We start from the raw sequence: 19865 nt of genomic DNA, 5'->3' as shown, positions 1-19865 counted from the left end.
GTGGGAGGGGGGGTGGGGTGATGACTATTAACAGTCAACTATATTCTTTCCATGGTGTCCTGTTCCTAAGGAGCACTTCCTGTTTTGTTATGCATCCAGCAATCAAGCTAACAAAGCACCATTGCCTTCCACTATTTTTACTTTCATGATGTTTTGGAAAATTACACTGATAGATTATGTTCCCAAGCAGGCTGCAGTTGTTTCTGCTCTTTGGAGTTGAGTCACTACACCGCTTTCCTACAACTAGCCCCATTGTTTATTTTTAAAAAAGGACAAAGAAAGCAATTTTTCTTCAGAAAGAAAACTGTTTCTCCTGCAACTTGCTTTCCTCTATTTGACAGTATCCCATTGTTTAACTACACGTTTAAACTGAATGGGTAGGCTGGCTATTTTGTCAATTCAAAGAAGGGATCTCAAATACACAATTTGCAATCATTGCTCCTCTAGGTTTGTAGGTTTTCAGATAAATGATTAATCAGAAAGAACAAATTAGCAGGGATAGAGAGACATTCGTCAAATGGCATAGATAGATGCTAGGGAGAAATACAGCAAATATATTGCAATCGTACCAAACCTTCCTTTATTACCAAGGTTCTAGGAAAGTGCCAACTTCTAGAGGTTGGTGTCAATCAGAATATGCATATGGCATTTCAGAAGGAAGTGCTTTCTAAATTCAAGTTTAAATTCAGATGCTCTGTAGTAATGCTAGTTTCTAATATTTTTTCTCTTAGAAGAGATTCTATTTTAAGAAGGAAAAATCCTGTCTGCCTTCTCTAATTTCTGGATAAAAATCTGTTATACGTATGCACAACTAAAAGGTAGTAGCTTGTTCTCCAAATTCTGTTTGAGACATTTAAATATTTGGGGGGTCACCAAGCTAAAATTCTCATTTCTAGGGCCACATTTCAAGAGACTCACTGAGTAAGGCCCAGGATTCTTCCTAGGTAACAAACAAGCCTAATGATTCTTGGTGCAGGTGGTGCAGGAGGAGCTCACCATAAAAGGATGCTGCTCATCCAGGCTTCCACTTCTGAACATCAGAGTTTGGAATGCAATTGCCTAACTAAATTCACCCATGACTTCCCATTTCTCATCACCTCCCGGACATGACAGAAACCCAAGGCTTTTATTTTAGCCCCTAGGTGCCCCCATATGTCATAGGTATCTTTTTCTAAATCAAAATGTGAGAATTTTACGTTAAACTTTGTCTTTTCCTATCAAGCAGTATAATTTGTATTAAATTTTTAGAGACGATAACATGTCCTCTTTTATAACTGGCAGTAGCAGACACAGAGATGGGCCACCTTAATCATTATAAGGGCACCCCATTTTAAGAAAACCCATAATACCAGTTGATTTATGGGGGCTGCAGGTCCTTACAAGTTCACAACAGTCTATTTCAAAATGGATCATGTCAGTTGCTTGGAATGGTCCTAGGAGCCATAATAAAACACAACAATACCACAGAGAGAGGAGCCAGAGACCATGGCCACCCAACAAGAAGTAAAGATAAAAGCAGATCCGGAGGTTTAATGTGAGCCACTGGGGTAAACAGAATTCAACCTGCATAACATTTTTCAGCTTACGTAAGAAATCTCCCTTTATATAAACAAGATAGTAGGCAACTCAACTCTCAAGGTGCCTTGGTGACATAAAGTCACCTCCTCTAAATGGCCACAGCTCCATGGGATCCCCACTGGGAGAGTGGAGCTGAGGTTCAACTTCAGGCCCCTCTTTTCCCCTCGCCCCAGCTTCCTTAAGCAGAGCCACCTCCAAATCTTAACCATCCTGCAAACTATTCCCTTTTAAATACACTCACCTGTTTGAAGGAAGGGTACAGACAATTCTCTAAAATCACAAAAATATTTATTTGCACTAGATAACCATTACTTCAAAGGAACTAAATATATTGCAAGCAGCCCAGACTTCCATGCCCAGGGAGAGGCTATTTTCTAAGACATTTCCTTCTACTGGGAGACTAGGGGAGTTTTCGTGCGAGCTCAGGTGTGATGGAGAAGTTGCAATACGCCACCCTCCTCAGCCAGCTGCAGAGAGTGAAGGAGCAGTCCCAGGTGATCAATCAAGCCATGGCAGAACTAGCAACCATTCCCTATCTACAGGACCTCAGTCAACAGGAGGCAGAACTGGTAAGCATTGGTTTCTCTTTGTTTAAGGCCTTCACAAGCTCTGAGCCAACAAAAGAATGGTAGGGTCTGAAACAGAATGTGATAATAAATGTAGGCTGAGAGCAAATTCCCAACCCTCATGAAGCATTCTAATGAAGAAACTAGAAAATGTAGGAAGGTGTGTGTTTGTGTGCTGCTTGCTCACCCTGACTAACTTCCTTTTTTTTTTTTTTTTTTTTTTTTTGGTTGTTGTTGTACAGCAAGACTTTGTGATGTATGACAAAATGGAAAAGGGCTGATTATTCATATTGTGAGTCAGGCTTTTTTGTTTCAAGTAAAGTGAAATTTTACTCAATTGTTCCTTAACTCCAAGATATGTTAATATATGATTCTCTTCAGTGCAAAAGTAAGAGGGAAAAAAAGTAATTCCTGGATAGGAAACTAACCCTACAGAATTGCCTTTAGCGTTTTCTTAAATTCACTTTTAGTGTTACACATATGTGTGACATTAGTGTCAACACATACTCACATACATTTAGGTAAGAGAGTTATTTCAGGGAAAATGCAGTTAGTCAAATAGTGGGTTTTTTTTTTTTAACTGAATTGACCAGTTAACTCAGAAAACACAGCCTGTCAAAAACTAGTAGAAGAAATACCTCAGAAAAAAATCTTCCAACAGATGTGTATAAAAACATAATCAATATTAGAAACAATAGCACTACATTTGAAAAAGAATTCCTAATCAGTTGCTGGCCATTCAAGGAAAGGTAAAGTTTACTTCACATAAATCTCATAATGTGTTGTAGCATCAGGCTCTTTACTTTGAGGCTCTAATTGAAGATAGTGAAAACTAATTATAGACCTGAATTGAATTCACACAGCAAGGATTAGAACAACCCAAACTGATCACCTGTAATTTTCAGATAACTAAAGGAACCCTCCCCTTTTGGAGCTTTTTAAAGTTGTGACAAATTAATTAATCAAGAAATGAACTGCCAACATGTATAATGTTCATCTGAACTTGTAGAAGTATATTAAATAAATACTGATATTCAAAGTAAGCATATAAAACTGAGTAGCTAGATAATAAAACTATGCATACTACACACGAAAACTGAGGGGAAAAAAGTCAAAACTGGCATAATACTTTCTAAACCTTTATGGTTGTGTGCACAGAACACCTTCTAAAAGGCTAAGTGTTTATCCTACCATTCATAAGGCATTCAAGACTGTAGTAAGTGTGGAGCTTTCAGAGTGCATATTATAGCCAATTTTAGATGATTAATGCTCCTCTGAGATAAGAGAAAGTGAAGAAAATGTTAATTTAGGAAGCTGGCACAATGTTGATCCTGTCTTCTTGAAGAGCACATTCAAGATTTAAATGAAAAATACAGGGGAGTTTTCTGCACTTAGGTCTTCTTAACCACACATCTGTGGCTTTCTTTTTTCTGCAAATACTTACGTTTCCAAATATACCGAAAGAACATGTAATAGCATTATTTAGGTAAGTGCAATATTCCACATGTTAGCGCAATATTCCACTACCTGAAACCTTGGAAAATAGGATTTTACGGGATATTTTCATAATTTATATACTTACTAGGAAAAAAATATAAACTTATATGGTATGTATATATGTAAGCCAAATATATAAAAATCATGTATCTTGCAAGATTTCATCACCTTAATAGACTTTCCAACTTCCAAGCATGTGTTAACCTAGATAATAAATTCTTGCCATATCTTTTGCGATGCTATATAAACTGACTGCTCAAGAGAAGAATCTTGAGTGACTCAACTCTGCCCTCCCACTTAAGCTCTGCAATATCTAAAGTACAGAAAGATTATCTCAGGGTTCATAATGTTTGAGGCCATGGTGACTGAACTGGCATTTGTTCTTTTTTAGAGAAACTTCTTTTTTGGCTTTGAATGTCACATGGCTTAATGTGGCTTCAGAATTTTGCCGCCACATAGGCAGCATGTGTATATGACTATTTTAAATTGGAATATGGCAGTTTGGGGCCATGGGTGGCATTTTTTAAACTTGTCTTTGAAATAGAGCCTAAAAAGAAAACTTGGTTATTTTGAAGTTTTAGAAAAGAATAGTAAAAGAACATAAATGAGCCAGATCCTTGAAAAGAGGCAATAAAACAACACAATGTTAGCATGGTTCTCTAGTGAGCTTTTGCATGATGTCTAGAATTATGACACATTAGCCTCAAGAGAAAATACTAGAATACCTTCATGTACTACATGCCATTTCCTGAGGGAATTAACTACTGCCTTCCTTCTTTACAACCCAAATCTGTTTCTACAAAACATCAACACTTACTGCATTAAAACCTATATGTTTTCTACAAATTTTCAAGAAGAATCTTTCCATTGTTTCCATATTTTATATCTGCAATAATACTTGGTAATGACTGAAGCGAAGATGAGGCGGCAGTGTTCATTGTCGGAAAGATGAGTAATAAAATCATCAGCGTACAAATGATTTTTTAATTAGGTTTTAATCTGTGTATTTAGAGAAGTTATTTCTGTGTGAATTCCACACTGATAATTTTTATCTTGGTGCCACAGCTGCAGTCACTAATGGCAGATGCTATGGACACCCTTGAAGGAAGAAGAAACGATAAAGAACGTGTGTGGAATATAATTCAAAAGGTAAAACCTTCAGCTGAAGGAAAAATATATATTATTCTCAAAGAAACTGTCCATCTTGGGGCAAATCTGTCTAGAAGATAAAAAGAAAAGGAAGTTCTTCTGGTTGTTTTTATTGGTTGTTTTCTTTTTAAAATAAATGCAGCTCTTTCCCTGGAAGTGTAACCAAAATCAAATATGGATTTATATAATCCATTCCCTCTGCTGCTGTTTTGACTGTAGCCATATGCTTTTATGAGTCTCTTAACATGCTCATTTTCATATTCTATTTTCATTATCTGCTTCATTATTATTATTACAGATTTTTTAAGCCCTTTCATCAATGTTTTAGTCCACTCCCCAACCCTTTCCCCCACCTTCTGTCATTTGAGAAATAATGGCTATGTTTCAGGGAACTACAAAAAAAAAAAAAAAAATTAGCACTTTGCTGTCTGTGGTGAAGGAGAAACCTACCAGTTTGTTAGAAGTAGGGAACATCCCTTCCTGGGTTACCTGAGTTAAGTAAAACAAGCACTGGGATGCACCTGGCCCCAGGTACTAAGGAGACTTGCATGATACCAAAGGGCCCCTGACAATGTAGGAAGAAGTAGTGGTGGGTTTCCAGTCCAGCCAAAGGTAATACTCATCAATATACTTCCCACTCAGTCTCCTCCGATCATTCTAAGAATCCACAAAGAGAGAAATGGTGTCAGGAGATGTGAGATGAATTAATCAAAGAAGCCTTCGGTTTAAGGGTAAAGTCAGCCATGAGGGATTCTGATGCATCTGCAGAAATGTGTCTTCAGTAATCAATTCAGAGGCCCTATGATAAATGAATAAGACAGAAATCAACTAAACTTAGCAAATATTTATGGAATGTCTACTGTGCCTGAAAGAACACTGTGTGTTAAGGATAATGTGCTAGGCAAGACATACACTGCCCCTGCCTATATGGACCTTACCATCCAGGAAAGAAGACAGTCATTAAACAGCTACTTATATATTTACTGAATACTATACTTAAAAAGTAGATGTTCAATGATCTAAAGAAGAAATAAAGGAATATAATCTGGTCTGAGAGGTAAGAAAATCCATTTCTGAGAAAGTGATATTTATAAAACATTTAAAGGATAGTGGTAGTTATCCAGATGAAAAGGGAGATTGCTACACAGAGGGAAAAGTTTGCACCAAGAATGCTGAAAAAGCATGGCAAATTCAAATACTGACAAAGGAACAAGGAACATATTTCACAATGCAGTGCAGAGGCAGGAGAAGTCAAATCACAGAAGGACTTATAAATTATGTTGAGGATTTAGAATGTTTTAGAAAGTTTCTGGTAAATATTTTTGACATCTCCAGGGCTGTAATGGGAGAACAGTTATAGGGTGGTGGCTTAAATTACCATGGTGAGCACAGAGATAGGGAAAAGCAGGGAGAAGCACACAGAGATGTAAGGAATATTTAGGAAGCATATCTACAAGTCATCTTCACTGACTGCATGTGGGCTTTAAAAAAATATAAAAAGTTAGAATGATCTACAGACATTAGTCTTGAACCACTAGGGAGGAAACTGGGAGAAGCTGGCTGTGCAAAGGAAGAAAAGGAAACACTTCAGAGAAGCAGCTTTTGGCTGAGAACATAAACTCTTTCAGAGCCCTGTCATAGCAGGACAGAAGTCATGCCAAATATCTGAATGGGAATTTAATATAAAGAATGCTTAATATTCTGGATATGAAATAGGTAACTGAAAAAGAAAGGTGGTACAGTAATTTTATAACAGAGAAAGCAATTATTACCCCTTTAGAGCTATCACTCCTTAGAGCTATAGACTCAGAGGCTGCAATTACTAAAACTTAGAAAACTTGGAGGGACCAGTCTAGCCCAAAACTCATACCTACTAGGAGGTGCTGTTTAGCTGCTGCTAGTGTCTCTGAACTCAGAGGAGGGGTTGTGAAGGGCTGAGACCCAGACTTCTAAGGAAGGGCACTAACTCACTGGTATTGATGGGGAGAGAAGGATGGCAGCATTAATGGAGGCGACTTGGCAACTTTTGGAAAAACTAGATTCAACTGCTACTACAGACTAAAAGGTATATTTCTGGAGCAAAGACAATTTGCTGAATAGATGCTCACAGGAACCCCAAGCATAGGGGAAGTCCGTAGCAAATAAACAGGAAGCAGTAGGTCCCTCTTTTTCCCTTTGGTTTTAGTTTCCCTCTATCGCCCCCTAGTGACCTAGACAAAGAGCTGGCAAAACAGAAATTCAGTTTGCTGAGTTCCAAGCCCAGCATCAAAGAGTTAATTATAGAAGGATGGGTTTGGAGTTAAGAGGAGTTCCCCTCCTGGCCTGGCAGAAAGGAATCCAACTAGGAACCATGAAGTTGCTGGTTTGATCCCTGGCATCTCTCAGTGGGTTAAGGATCTGGCATTGCAGTTAGCTGTGGTGTAGGTCGTGGACGTGGCTCTGATGTGGCATTGCTGTGGCTCTGGCATAGGCCAGCAGCTGTAGATTAGACCCCTAGCTGGGAAACTCCATATGCCCTAGGTGCAGCCCTATAAAGACAAAAGACGGGAAAAAAAAGAGAGAGAGAGAGAGAGACAATAGGCTAATAACTGGTACAAAACTATTGAATGTAGGGTGCTGGCAAGATATCCAAGTGGATGTATGGAGTCTGGAATTCTGGATAAAATATTGAATAGAGATAGAGATTTCTCAATCATTGGCAAACTGATGGTAACTGAAATCATCTGAGTGGGTGACATAGCTGGAAAAGCATATAAGAAGAGAGCCTTGAGTAGCAAACTTCAAATTTAGGAGAACTTGACAAAGAAGACTAAGACGGAATGGCAGGAAGAACTAGTACTAAACCAAATCCAATGCTCTTGAGAGTCAAGCAATAAAACTCAATATTTCTGCTGACTATAGAAATAATTGTTTAGCACAGGCAATAGCAAACTACAGCCTACAGGTCAAGACCAGCCAACCACTTATTTTTGTAAATAGAGTTTACTGCACACAGCCATGCCATTCATTTAGGTATCATCTGTGTCACCTTGGCCAAGGTAAATAGTTGCCACAAGACCATATAGCTCACAAAGCCTAAAATATTTACTACCTGATCCTACACAAAGTTTTCTGTACCCTTGTACCCTGGTTTATAGCATTATCCCTCCCAGAAATATTTGCATTTTATCAATAAATATTTCTATCTACCAATCCAAGAGACAATAGAAAGTCCTACTATGAACTTCCTACTATGAATTTCCAAGAACTAGCTGATAAGATGTTAGTGTGATTTTCATTTGTTTATACCTTTCTGCATCCTATAGCCAACGAGCAATTTCACCTCACTCTAAGCTAGTGTTTTGATACCCACATTCACAGAAGCACTTAGCCTGCAGCATCCCACGTTACCCTGACTGCAGTTATCTACTGCCGTGTTAAAAATTATCCCAAATATAGTGGTTTCAAACAGCAATTATTATCTTTTACAATTCTATGTGTTGACTAGACTCAGCTAGGTGGTTCTTGCTCAGTGTCTCTCATGCAGTTCTGTCAGCTGGCTTCTGTGTATGGGGCTGTAGTCACCTGAAGTACTAGACTCCAAGATAGTTCACTCATGTGGTTGACAGTTGATACTAGGCAGCTGAGACTGTGGAGTGCAATGCCTAAATGTGGCCCCTCCATGTGAATTAGGCTTTAAGCAACATGATAGCTGGATTCTCAAGAGAAAAGACATAAAAACCATCAGTCATCTAAAAAAACTGGCGTATCAACAGCCACCATATTTTCCCAGTCAAAACAGTCTCAGGCCTGCCCAGAATCACAGGATTGGAAAACTAGATTCCAGTTCTCCTAATAGGAGTGATATGTGCGTCTGTGGAGAGAATGAAATGAAACATCTGTCCTGGAGTCAAGCTTCAGCAATAGAGCCATGGGTAGGGGCCCTTGGCTGGAAAACATACCTGCAAGCAAGCAGGAGTGAGCAAAATTGTCTAAGTCAAGGCCTCTGAGATTGGAACACAACAGAGCCACTCCACCCAGTCACTGGGTATCTAGAAAGACTCGCTAGTGAGCAGCCAATCTTTCCAAATTAAAAGCCCTGGTAATGATCCTAGCTTTCTAAATGGAAGTTCCTGAGAGGTCTTTAGGAAGATGTGAATGAAAAGGAACAGGGTGCCAAATTTTTCCCAAGGGCTTTTAATTTGGTTAATGTGACTTTACAAAGCATGATCTGATCGTATCACTTTCTAACAATTCCGGTAGCAAGTAAGTAATTTCCTTTTACTGCTACAGAGTTAATTTGCGTGTGCAGAAAAAAAAATAATCAAAAAAAAAGCTAATTGTACAAGCTACACTCTGTTCTGAGCCCACTAGAAGTTGATATCAGCATCACCACCTCAGAGATCTGTTATCTGTAATAGAAACAGCTGTTGCACCTAATGAAAACACTTGAAATTTTCATCTGAAGCAGCAGAATTATAGCAGCACCTCCAAGTTTCACAGTTAAAGGGTCTGTCAGAATCCCCATTACCTCACGCAATTTCCAGGGCTCCACTTTGTTATAGGTCTATAAAAAGTCTATCAAGATGAAACCTGATTCATGAATGCTGACCTCCTGTCTGTATTGTGTTATCTTTGAGGTTTCTCTAAGAACCCAGAAAGAGAAAGAACTGAGACTACCTAATTCACCAGAACTAAAATACTGTGTATTCTTTATAGAGTTTTAGGAAAGTGCTCTTGTTTTGGTTTGGCTTTCTGGAGTATTTCCTTTCCAGTAATTAACTCCAGAAAGATATACGAACATTAGTTTAGCTGTGCCAATCCAAAAAATAAACAGATTATATTCCCAAAGGATAAATTTTCTTGTGTTGCAAAGTCCCATGCCACAGCAGGACTTTTAAAACATGAGTTGTCACACTTTGCTTAGTTTTAGTCTATAACAAAAAAAAAAAAAAAAAAAAAAACTAAAAAGCACACACTTTTGAATATCCCATAGGTCCTATTACCATAGTGCTCCTGCATTCAGTGTCTGGAGCAGACACCGTTCTAGACTTTGGAGACACAGCCATGAAAAGCAGTGCCTTCATGATGTCTGCATTCTACTAGAGAAAAGTACTCAATAAGCCCCCTAAAGAAATATAGACTATTAGTAACAAACACTATGGCTGGAGCAAACTAGAAAGGAAAATGGAAAATACCAGATGACTGCAACTGCAATAGAATAGTCAGGGCAGGATTCGACAAGGTGGTAAGAAATATCTGAAAGAAATGCAAAACATGCAAGCATCTGGTGAGACACCTTCCAGGTAAAGGAGACAGCAAACACAAAACCCTGAGATTGGAGAATGCCTGGCAAGTACAAGTATCTGCAAGGAGGGTGAGGTGACTGGAGAAGAATGAACAAGACTAATAGCAGATGAACTGAGACAGGAGAGGATGTTTGTTTTGTCAAACAGAAAAACAAACAACAAACAACAACAACAACAACAACAAAACTCTAAGCTGCTGCACTGAGGACAGATTAAAAGGAGCATGGGCAGAATCAGGGAGATTGTAGGTTAGCACAGTGATACAGGAGAGTAATTATGGTGGCTTGACCCAAAGTTGCCTGGCTTGAGCCTTGAACCCAGACAGTAGAAGTGGATTTAAGAAGTGGTCTGATTTGATCTTCTATCCTGAAGAAGAACAAAAGGTTTATTTACAGGGACCTATCACAGTAAAAAGCACCTTGACCTAGCAGTTTAGAAATCCAAATTTGTCATAAATTAGCTCAGAAGCCATTTCCTTTCTCTGGGCCTCAGTTTACTCATCTGTAAAATTAAAATATTGAACTAGAAGATTTGAAATCTCCTCCCAGCTCTGAGTAAATGGGTCTCTTAAAAGCCAGACCAATAAAATGAAAGAATAAGAGTTTTTAATATGGGCCAACCCTCTCCTAGTCACTTTACATATACCAACTTACTAACTCACAAAAGGTAAAAGGTATAATTTATTAAACTGAGAAGTTTAGCAATTTCCCTAAAATCACGTAGCCTTAGAGCCTCATTTTTCTTGACAGAGGCCCAAGCTTTATGAAACATTAAAAAGTCCAACAAACCAGCATTGTTTTATGTCTGGCTAAGCATTTAGGTGTGAGGTCAGATGGGGAATCACAGTGACCTCCAATCGAAGTGGAATCTGGCCATAAACTAGCCCAGTTTGTCTTTTTTCAATTGTCAAAATAAAGTTCTCTCAAACTGAGCCAAAGTCACTAAGGAATTTTCTGTCCAGTCTGCCTTTGCAATCCACTCATATAGGATCCTCCTCCTCTGTTCCCTAGTTTTCCATAACAGAAATAATAGAGCCTAAATTGACAAATTCTTGACCATGAATTCAGCTCCCACTCGTGGGACCTTGGGCAAGTCACTGACTACTGAGAAATGCAATGTGCTCATACCCTAGCCACCTCCAAAGTTTAGGATTTTGTGTTACTTAGTATTGAATCCTAAGGCCCAGGAAAAATTATGAGTTAGACCTGAAGATAAATAGGAAAAAAAGGAATCTTCAGAAAAAGGAGTCTTTAAAAATATATATATATGCCAACTGTTACATTGGAACATTCGTATTTCTTCTCGACAGAGACTCAGTTTAGAGAAACATGTAAGCAACACTGTCTATAACTCAGAAGACAAAGTTATGGGCTCTTCATTTACAAAATCTAAATTTTGCACTGTGAAGATCAGAATTTAATCTGGTACGAAATAAAAGATTGTATTATTCTGATATGCCTCTAGTTCTCTGATTTGAGACTAAATAAGGAGAAATGAAACTTTGTTACTTTAAAAGTAATGAGAGAAATACTTCAGCATATAATCATGATGCTATGAATTTTCATGAGAAGAAATGCTACCTTAAAATTTCATCAAATATTAGGGAGTTCCCGTTGTGGCGCAGTGGTTAACGAATCCGACTAGGAACCATGAGGTTGCGGGTTCGATCCCTGGCCTTGCTCAGTGGGTTAAGGATCTGGCGTTGCCATGAGCTGTGGTGTAGGTCACAGACGCAGCTCGGATCCCTCGTTGCTGTGGCTGTAGCGTAGGCTGGCAGCTACAGCTCCGATTAGACCCTTAGCCTGGGAACCTCTATACGCCACAGGAGCGGCCCAAGAAATGGCAAAAAGACAAAAAAAAAAAAAAAAAGTTTCATCAAATATTAAAATATGACACAGTACATCATAATCCTTAATAAATCCAACTAATGGTGTTTTAGGGGATATCTTTAAACCATCCATATGGACTTATTCAAAATTATTTAGGTTTTCATGTTCCTTTTTATCTCAAAATCTTAACTTATAAATCATACTCATCGTCATACAGAAATGACATTCATTGATACATTAGTTCAGTCTTTTAAGTTAAAAATGGGACAGAATTGTATGTCACTTAGCAACTCTGTTCCATTCAAAGCCATTGACATAGGAAGAACAAGCAGGGAAGAGCACAAATTTGGGAGATGGGCTGGGGCAGTTGGTTGAAGGGGGGAAGAGAAAAGAACAAATTGGAACCTTTTATTTAACCTCCCACATCAGCATTCAAACCTAGTCTTTTCAGGAGCTCTGCTGATAGACACAGCACATGTGGCCCAATCATTCATCGGCCAGTCATCTGGGCTGACTAATGTGCGGTGGGGGCATGCAGTTGTGACTCTCTTGAAAGTACTGCTGCCTTTTCAAAGATGCAGCAATGGTACCACTCATTTACAGAGAAGTTTTTCCAGCAATCAAGCTTTTCCTGTGTGTCTTGTTCTTTAAGGAGTCTCCACAGATTTATTGCAATTTGATTGTGAATCTTCTCAGCTTCTGGTTATGGGCTTCCTCATTAGCATATCCCCAAATTCCTTTACAGTGTGTGCTCCAAGTGCTACTAAGCAATTCTATCCAGGGTGTAACGCAGAGTGTGTACAAAAACCTAAGTACTATTGTTGCTGACCATGCCCATGTTGAGGGGAAGGAGTGAGGGAGGCAAGGCCCAATGGGCCGAAGAGGCCAGGCATCTGGGATGAATTATTGCAGTGTCTAGGGACAATGAGTCTGTGCCAGAAAATGTCTAAGCTGGCAACTGTAGTAAAGGAACTTCTACCAAAGCCCTGACAGAACCTCCCAAATATGGTCAGAGGCTGAGCTCTGGGGCAGTCAGACATGGACGGAGAACCTCATCTCCAAATGTACAGCAAAGCCACATCTAGCCTGGCAAATGGAGAAAGCCAAGAGCCTGAGTTCTGCCATCACCCCTCGCCACTATATAACACTCTAAATAGATGGTGAATTTCCATCACCATTTAAACCAACATCTTTCTCCTCTGACTTAAAGGAAAAAGTAAGTGGTTAATCTGCTGAACTTTTTCAACATCTGCATTTGCTAATCACTCACTCTCCACCTGCATTTGGCCTTTTCTCCAATGCTAGGAATACCTCTTTTATATACTTGGTTGGCTGAAAGTATTCTAAAATGTTGATGATTTGGCATGAAATTTCTGCAGCAGAAGACTTTCTGTGCATGAATCAGATCTAGCATGGCTCCCTGACCTAGGAAGCATGAATTCAGGAGCTATGCCTTTTTAACCTTGAGTTTATCAAGGGGCAGACAGAGTTAATCAGCCATTTATTAGGTACTCATGTACCTAATAAAATACTGTGATAACCAACAAATTACCAAACTATGTTAGTAGTTCACAAGCAAACCTCAGATCACCACAATGGAAACATTTGATCCAGCAATCCCACTCCTGGGCATCTATCCAGAGAAAACCATGACTCAAAAAGACACATGTACTCCAATGTTCATTGCAGCACTATTTACAATAGCCAAAACATGGAAACAACCTAAATGTCCATCAACAGAGGAGTGGATCCAGAAGATGTGGTACATATACACAATAGAATATCACTCAGCCATCAAAAAGAACGAAATACCAGCATTTTTAGCAACATGGATGGACCTAGAAACTATCATGCTCAGTGAAGTCAGCCATAAATGAGACACCAACATCAAATGCTTTCACTGACATGTGGAATCTGAAAAAAGGACAGACGGAACTTCTTTGCAGAACAGATGCTTACTCACAGACATTGAAAAACTTATGGTCTCCAGAGGAGACAATTTGGGGGGTGGGGGGATTGTGCTTGGGCTGTGGGATGGAAATCCTGTGAAATCAGATTGTTATGATCATTATACAACTACAGATGTGATAAATTCATTTGAGTAATAAAAAAAAGAATATACATATGTATAACTTCTCACTTTGCTGTAGAGAAGAAATTAAACATTGTAAATAAAAAAATTATTTCAGGTAAATAATTAAGTTAATGTGATAAAAAATTGATAATGTGATGATGATAAATATCATTAGTGATAAGACTGCTGATTTCTTAGTATATGCCAAGTACTTCAAGAAGTTATCATGGAGTTCCCTGGTAGCCTAATGGGTTAAAGATCCACCTTGGTCGCTACTGTAGCATGGACCCTGACACCCACTCTCCCCTGACCTGGGAACTTCCACATGTCACTGGCATGGCCAAAATAAAAAAGAAGTTATCACATTTAATGATCACAACAATCCCATGAGAGATGTCATTATCGCTCTTTTTTTTTTTTGTCTTTTTGCCATTTCTTGGGCCGCTCCTGTGGCATATGGAGGTTCCCAGGCTAGGGGTCGAATCGGAGCTATAGCCACCGGCCTACGCCAGAGCCACAGCAACGCGGGATCCGAGCTGCGTCTGTGACCTACACCACAGCTCATGGCAACGCCAGATCCTTAACCCACTGAGCAAGGCCAGGGATCGAACCTGCAACCTCATGGTTCCTAGTCGGATTCGTTAACCACTGCGCCACAACAGGAACTCCCCATTATTGCTCTTTTAAAAGATGAGGAAAAGAGCTTTGTAGAAATAATAAGGAAACAAGCCTAAGTTTGTAGTGACAATGTTTAGTTTTGAATCAGATTTGTTTAGGTCAGAGCCTCTGTTCCTAGGCGTTAGCTAGAACACTTAAACCAAATGCAGCTACTAAAAGTCAATGGCACAAACAACATTGCCTAACCCAAGCTGAGAGTCTGTAAGACAACCCTGGAGTCTGCTGTTGTGCAGTGAGCAGACAGGAACATTAGAGGCTGTTGCAGGCATCTGTCCTCTAGATCTCAGCTCATAGACCCAGCTGGTGACTTACCCAGACTGCTTTGTGGCGGATGCCTGACCAAATCTGGACCCTGACACCCACTCTCCCCTGGATTATGATGATCTTGCTGCCCTCTCTCACTTTCTTCCCTTTATAGATATATGGTGTTTAGGTTACTCTACTAGCTCACCATTTTCCTTCTGCAACATCAGAACTTCAAGAAAACAGCTTAGAAACATAATCATGCCTGTAGTATGTTTACTGTCACTCTAAGGGTCACTGAGAAGTTACTCTAGTAAAGTATTCTGAAACGCACCAGGATCTCAGTGAAAGCACAATTTCAGAAGCACACAGCTGTAAATCCTCCATCCTTTACCTCACAACACAGAGGCCTTGTGGCCGAGATGGGACAGCATGTTGTTCACACCTTTACTTCCTAGAACCCTCCATGTCCATCCCACTAATTCGTGAGCTAGTATAGGGAAGTGACTAAAACAAAAATTGGAAATGCTCATGTTATCCCAAACCTATTAGTGTTTTTATCTCTGTAAAAGCTTTTCAAAATGCATCTTTCAGAAGTTCAGTGAAATATTCTAGTGCAAGGGAGGGAAACATACCTCTCAATTTCATTTTGAAGTGAAGAGTGAGTTTGCTCTTCATTCTAAAAGTTACTAAATTATCTTCCCTTGGCAGCACAGAATTTCACTGCAAGTATTTTATACATTTAGTTTTGTAATCCCTTATAATTCTAGAGAACAACAGAATATAATCTTATACCACTTGGTAACTAAGTTGACCATAGGACATCTTCCATTCTATATTGAAAGTGGGATTCATACAGAGTTCAGAGCAATTGACTTGTAGCTCATTCAGTCATTTATGGTATACTCATTATACCTTTCATCCTTTGGAGAAGGGCAAAAATAAAGGTGCCTTTACATTCAGCCCTTTAGGTAAAGGAAGGTATGGGCCAATTATCATTCTGATTATGACTTTCTTAAAATGGTACATGAAGAGAAGGAAACTAGACTGTAATCTAATCTACACACAAATACCTTAAAGCACCAACACACTCATCTCTCTTAGCATCATCAAAACCTTGTGTGTAAAATATATGTGTACTCTGCCAAAATGGCTATCTGTATAAATTCTGTATAAATTCTGTAGAGAATAAATTCTGTAGAAGAACCTGAGATGGTGGTGAAAAGAGGAATATGGACCTGTGTTATAAAGCCTAATCCATAGATAGGATAAAGTTAGGCTTCTTTATTACTGGATTGAAAGGAAATTGAGAGGCTTTTAATTTCCCAATACCTCTTATGTAGAAAAGACTCCCTTCAGCTTCACGGTGATTCACTTCATCATAATAACGATTTTCAGAAGCAACTGGGAAAACTGATTCAAGAAATAAAAGTACATCTCCCTGAGGAACAGAGGTCGCAAATCATTTTTAAAGCCATGACAGTGGGCTTCCACTTCCAGGAATATGGAGTAGACACATTTTCCCTACCCACCACATTAAGTGCAACCTTGGACATCATATGTAAAATAGAAGACAGACTCCAAAAAGTGGATTGAAAAGGGAGGTGACCTAGAGACACACATCCCTATTGACACAGGGATGTGAGCAATAATATATGGTGAGTTCACTTGATTTATTTTTTTCTCACACATTCCACACTTGTTGATGACAAAGCCTGGTAGCCCAAAAACACTAACATGTGCAGACAACAAAAACCCCTAACAAAATCCCACTCCCTCTAGACAAGGGACAGGGAAAATGGCAGCTTAGCAAGATAGAAAGCTCCTATGCCATAATCATTCTACTCCAGCCAAACATCACAGAAAAAAAGTGGTGATTCTACCCCATCCATGTCAGCGAAGCCCAAGTAAGGAGAGAGATTTCTACCCTCATTGGGCTGTAATAAGGTGTCTCAAACTTCCCACCCTGACAAGGTGGTGTCAAAGAAGACCATTAGGGAGCTTGGGTCTTCATATTCACTGGGTGTGGTGTCAGAAGAGGCCAGTATACAGAATTTTCACAATATCCCTCCACTGTGATGTCAGAGGATACCATGTGGGGAGCAGTGATGAGCTACTCCTACATCCCCCAGCCAGGGAGTTATCACTGAAGACCCACTGAGAAGCCTGAATGCTCATTCCAACCCAGAAGTAAGAAGGAGGCCCTCCTTCAAATGTCAATGGAAGCTGAGTATGGAACTTGAACTTCTGTCTGCCCCTGACAGTAATGAAGGCCCTTCCCATCCCTGGCCATAGAAGTGTCAGAAAAATTCAGCTAGAGCAGAAGGCTTAAATAAGATCCATACTCTCCTCACAATACCCCAAATGTCCAGATTTCAATTGAAGGTCATGTATCATACCAAAATAACAGGAAGATATCAAGTGGAATGAAAAATGACAATCAAGTGATGCTAACAAAAAGGCATTTCAATGGTTAGATAAAGCTGTAATTACAGCTAATTATCTGACAAAGACTTTTTCTGCCTTTTTATTTTAATGGCCACACCTGCAGCATATCGGACTTCCCAGGCTAGGGTCAAGTCAGAGCTTCAGCTGCTGGTCTACACCACAGCCACAGCAATACAGTATCTGAGCCAAATCTGTGACCTACACCATAGCTCATAGCCAACACCTGATCCTTAACTCACTGAGCGAGGCCAGGGATCAAACCTGCATCCCCATGGACATTAGTCAGGTCTGTAACCTGTTAAGCCACAACACAAACCCCCTGATAAAGATTTTAAAGTGGCCATCATAAAAATGTTTTAATGAGAAATTAGAAATACTTTAAAACCAACTTAAAAATATGACCTCAGACTATACTACAAAGCTACAGTAATCAAAAGTCTGGTTCTGGCACAGAATAGACACAGAGATTAAAGGAACAAAATAGAGAGGACAGAAATAACCCACACACTTATGGTCAATTAATCTATGACAAAGGAGGCAAGAATATAAAATGGGGAAAAGAATCTCTTCAGTAGTTGGTGCTGAGAAAACTGGACAGCTACATGTGAAAGAATGAAATTAGAACATTTTCTTACACCATACACAGAAACAAACTCAAAATGGATCAGAGACCTAAATATAATGCTGGAAAGCATTAAACTCCTAGAGGAAAACATAGGCAGAACATTCTTTGACATAAATTGTAGCAGTTCATTTTGGATCTGTCTCCTCAGGCAAATGAAACAAAAGCAAAAATAAGCAAATGAGACCAAATTAAACTTGAAAGCTTTTGCCCAGTAAAGACAACCTATTGAATGAAAGAAAATATTTGCAAATGATATGACTGATAATGGGTTCATATCCAAAGTATGTAAACAGATCATACAACTCAGTATCAAAAAATATGATTAAAAAATAAGAAGACCTAAATATTTTCCAAAGAAGACATATGTGAAAAGATGCTCACCATCACTAATCATCAGGGAAATACAGATCATAATTACAATGAGATGTCACTTCACACCTGTAAGGGTAGCTATCATCAAAAAGAATATAAAAAACAAACACTGCTGAGGGTGTGGAGGAAAAGGAATCCTTGTACACTTTTGGTGGGAATGTGAATTGGTGCAATCACTGTGGAAAACAGTATGGAGTTTCCTCAAAAAACTAAAAGTAGAACTACTATATGAGCCAGCAATTTTACTTCTGTGTATATTTATCTAAAAAAATGAAAACACTCTTTTAAAAAGATACATGAATCCCAATATTCATAGCAGCATTTACAATAGCCATTTAGGGAAGCAACCTAAGTGCCCATCAACAGATGAATGGATAAGAAATATATAGTGTATGTGCATATATGTGTATATATATATATATACATATATATGTGTGTATGTATATATATACACACACATATATATATACTGACCCATAAAAAAGAATGAAATTTTGCTATTTGCAACACAGTGGAATCGCTTCTCGGCCTTTTGGCTAAGATCAAGTACAACAGAGTGGATAATCTCGAGAGTATTATGCTTAGTGAAATAAATCAGACAAAGACACTTTATATCTATGTGATCATTTATATGTGAAATCTAAAATATAAGACAAATGGAATGTAACAAAAAGACAGTATAGAGAACAAGCTAAGGGGGAGGGGTGAGAAAGAGGTACAGGATTAAGAGGTACAAACTACTATGTATAAAATAAACTACAAGGGTATATTGTGCAACACAGGGAACATAGCTAAATTTATACTATAAATGGAGTATAATCTATAAAAATTTTGAATCACTATGTTGTACACCTGAGACCAATATAATATTGTAAGTCAACTGTACTGCAATAAAAAATAGAGAATATCAGCAAAGAAACAGAAGACATGGGAAGAACCAAACCAAAATTTTGGAACTGCAAAATATAATAATCAAAATTTAAAACTTGGTGGAGAGGCTCAACAGCAAAAGAAGGGGAAAGAGGAAAGAATCAATGAAATTAAAATGAGACAATACAAATTACCCATTTGGAAAACAGAGAAAATAGGGGGAAAAAAAAGAAAAAGATCCTCAAGGACCTGTAAGTGTATAACAACAGATCTAACATTCATATTATCAGAATCCCAGAAGGATAAGAGAAAATAGGAATAAAAATGTACCCAAAAAAATAATAGCTGAAAACTTACACAATTTGGCAAAAGACATAAAACTATAGATTCAAGAATCTGAGTGAACCACAAACAAGATAAATTCAAATTCACACCAGGATGGAGCTTACTGAAACTTCTAGAAACTAAAGACAAAGAAAGATCTTGAAACAGCAAAAAAAGAAATGATTCACTAACTATAAGGAAAAAACAATTTGAATGAATGATAGTATATTTTTCAGTTAAAAAAATATGGGGGTCAGAGGTGACACATTTTTCACATACTGAAAGAAAATAATTGTCAACACAGAATGCTATACCCAATGAAAA

The 19865-nt window shown here is 38.5% G+C and overlaps 1 protein-coding gene and 1 long non-coding RNA gene across 8 annotated transcripts in view; one reads left to right on the top strand and one right to left on the bottom strand.

Annotated features, from left to right (window-relative positions):
• The window catches only part of LOC146397598 (uncharacterized), a 115104-nt gene that overhangs the window by 31662 nt on the left and 63577 nt on the right, over window positions 1-19865 (bottom strand). The window lies entirely within an intron of this gene.
• The window catches only part of SPATA16 (spermatogenesis associated 16), a 242312-nt gene that overhangs the window by 207242 nt on the left and 15205 nt on the right, over window positions 1-19865 (top strand). For 4 of the 7 annotated variants that reach the window (XM_084986709.1, XM_084986707.1, XM_084986708.1 and 1 more), the window contains 2 exon segments: window positions 1983-2147; window positions 4707-4790. In XM_084986709.1, coding sequence (XP_084842835.1) covers window positions 1983-2147; window positions 4707-4790 — 249 coding nt within the window. 7 annotated transcript variants of the gene reach the window in all.

The sequence above is a fragment of the Sus scrofa genome, chromosome 13 (assembly GCF_054392235.1).
Source record: "Sus scrofa isolate SSC_HxYL_T2T_F1_AM1 chromosome 13, Sscrofa_HxYL_maternal_Yorkshire_Landrace_v2.0, whole genome shotgun sequence".
NCBI lineage: Eukaryota > Metazoa > Chordata > Mammalia > Artiodactyla > Suidae > Sus > Sus scrofa.
The sequence above is the reverse complement of the archived record's forward strand: the minus strand, read 5'-3'. Positions and strand labels throughout refer to the sequence as shown.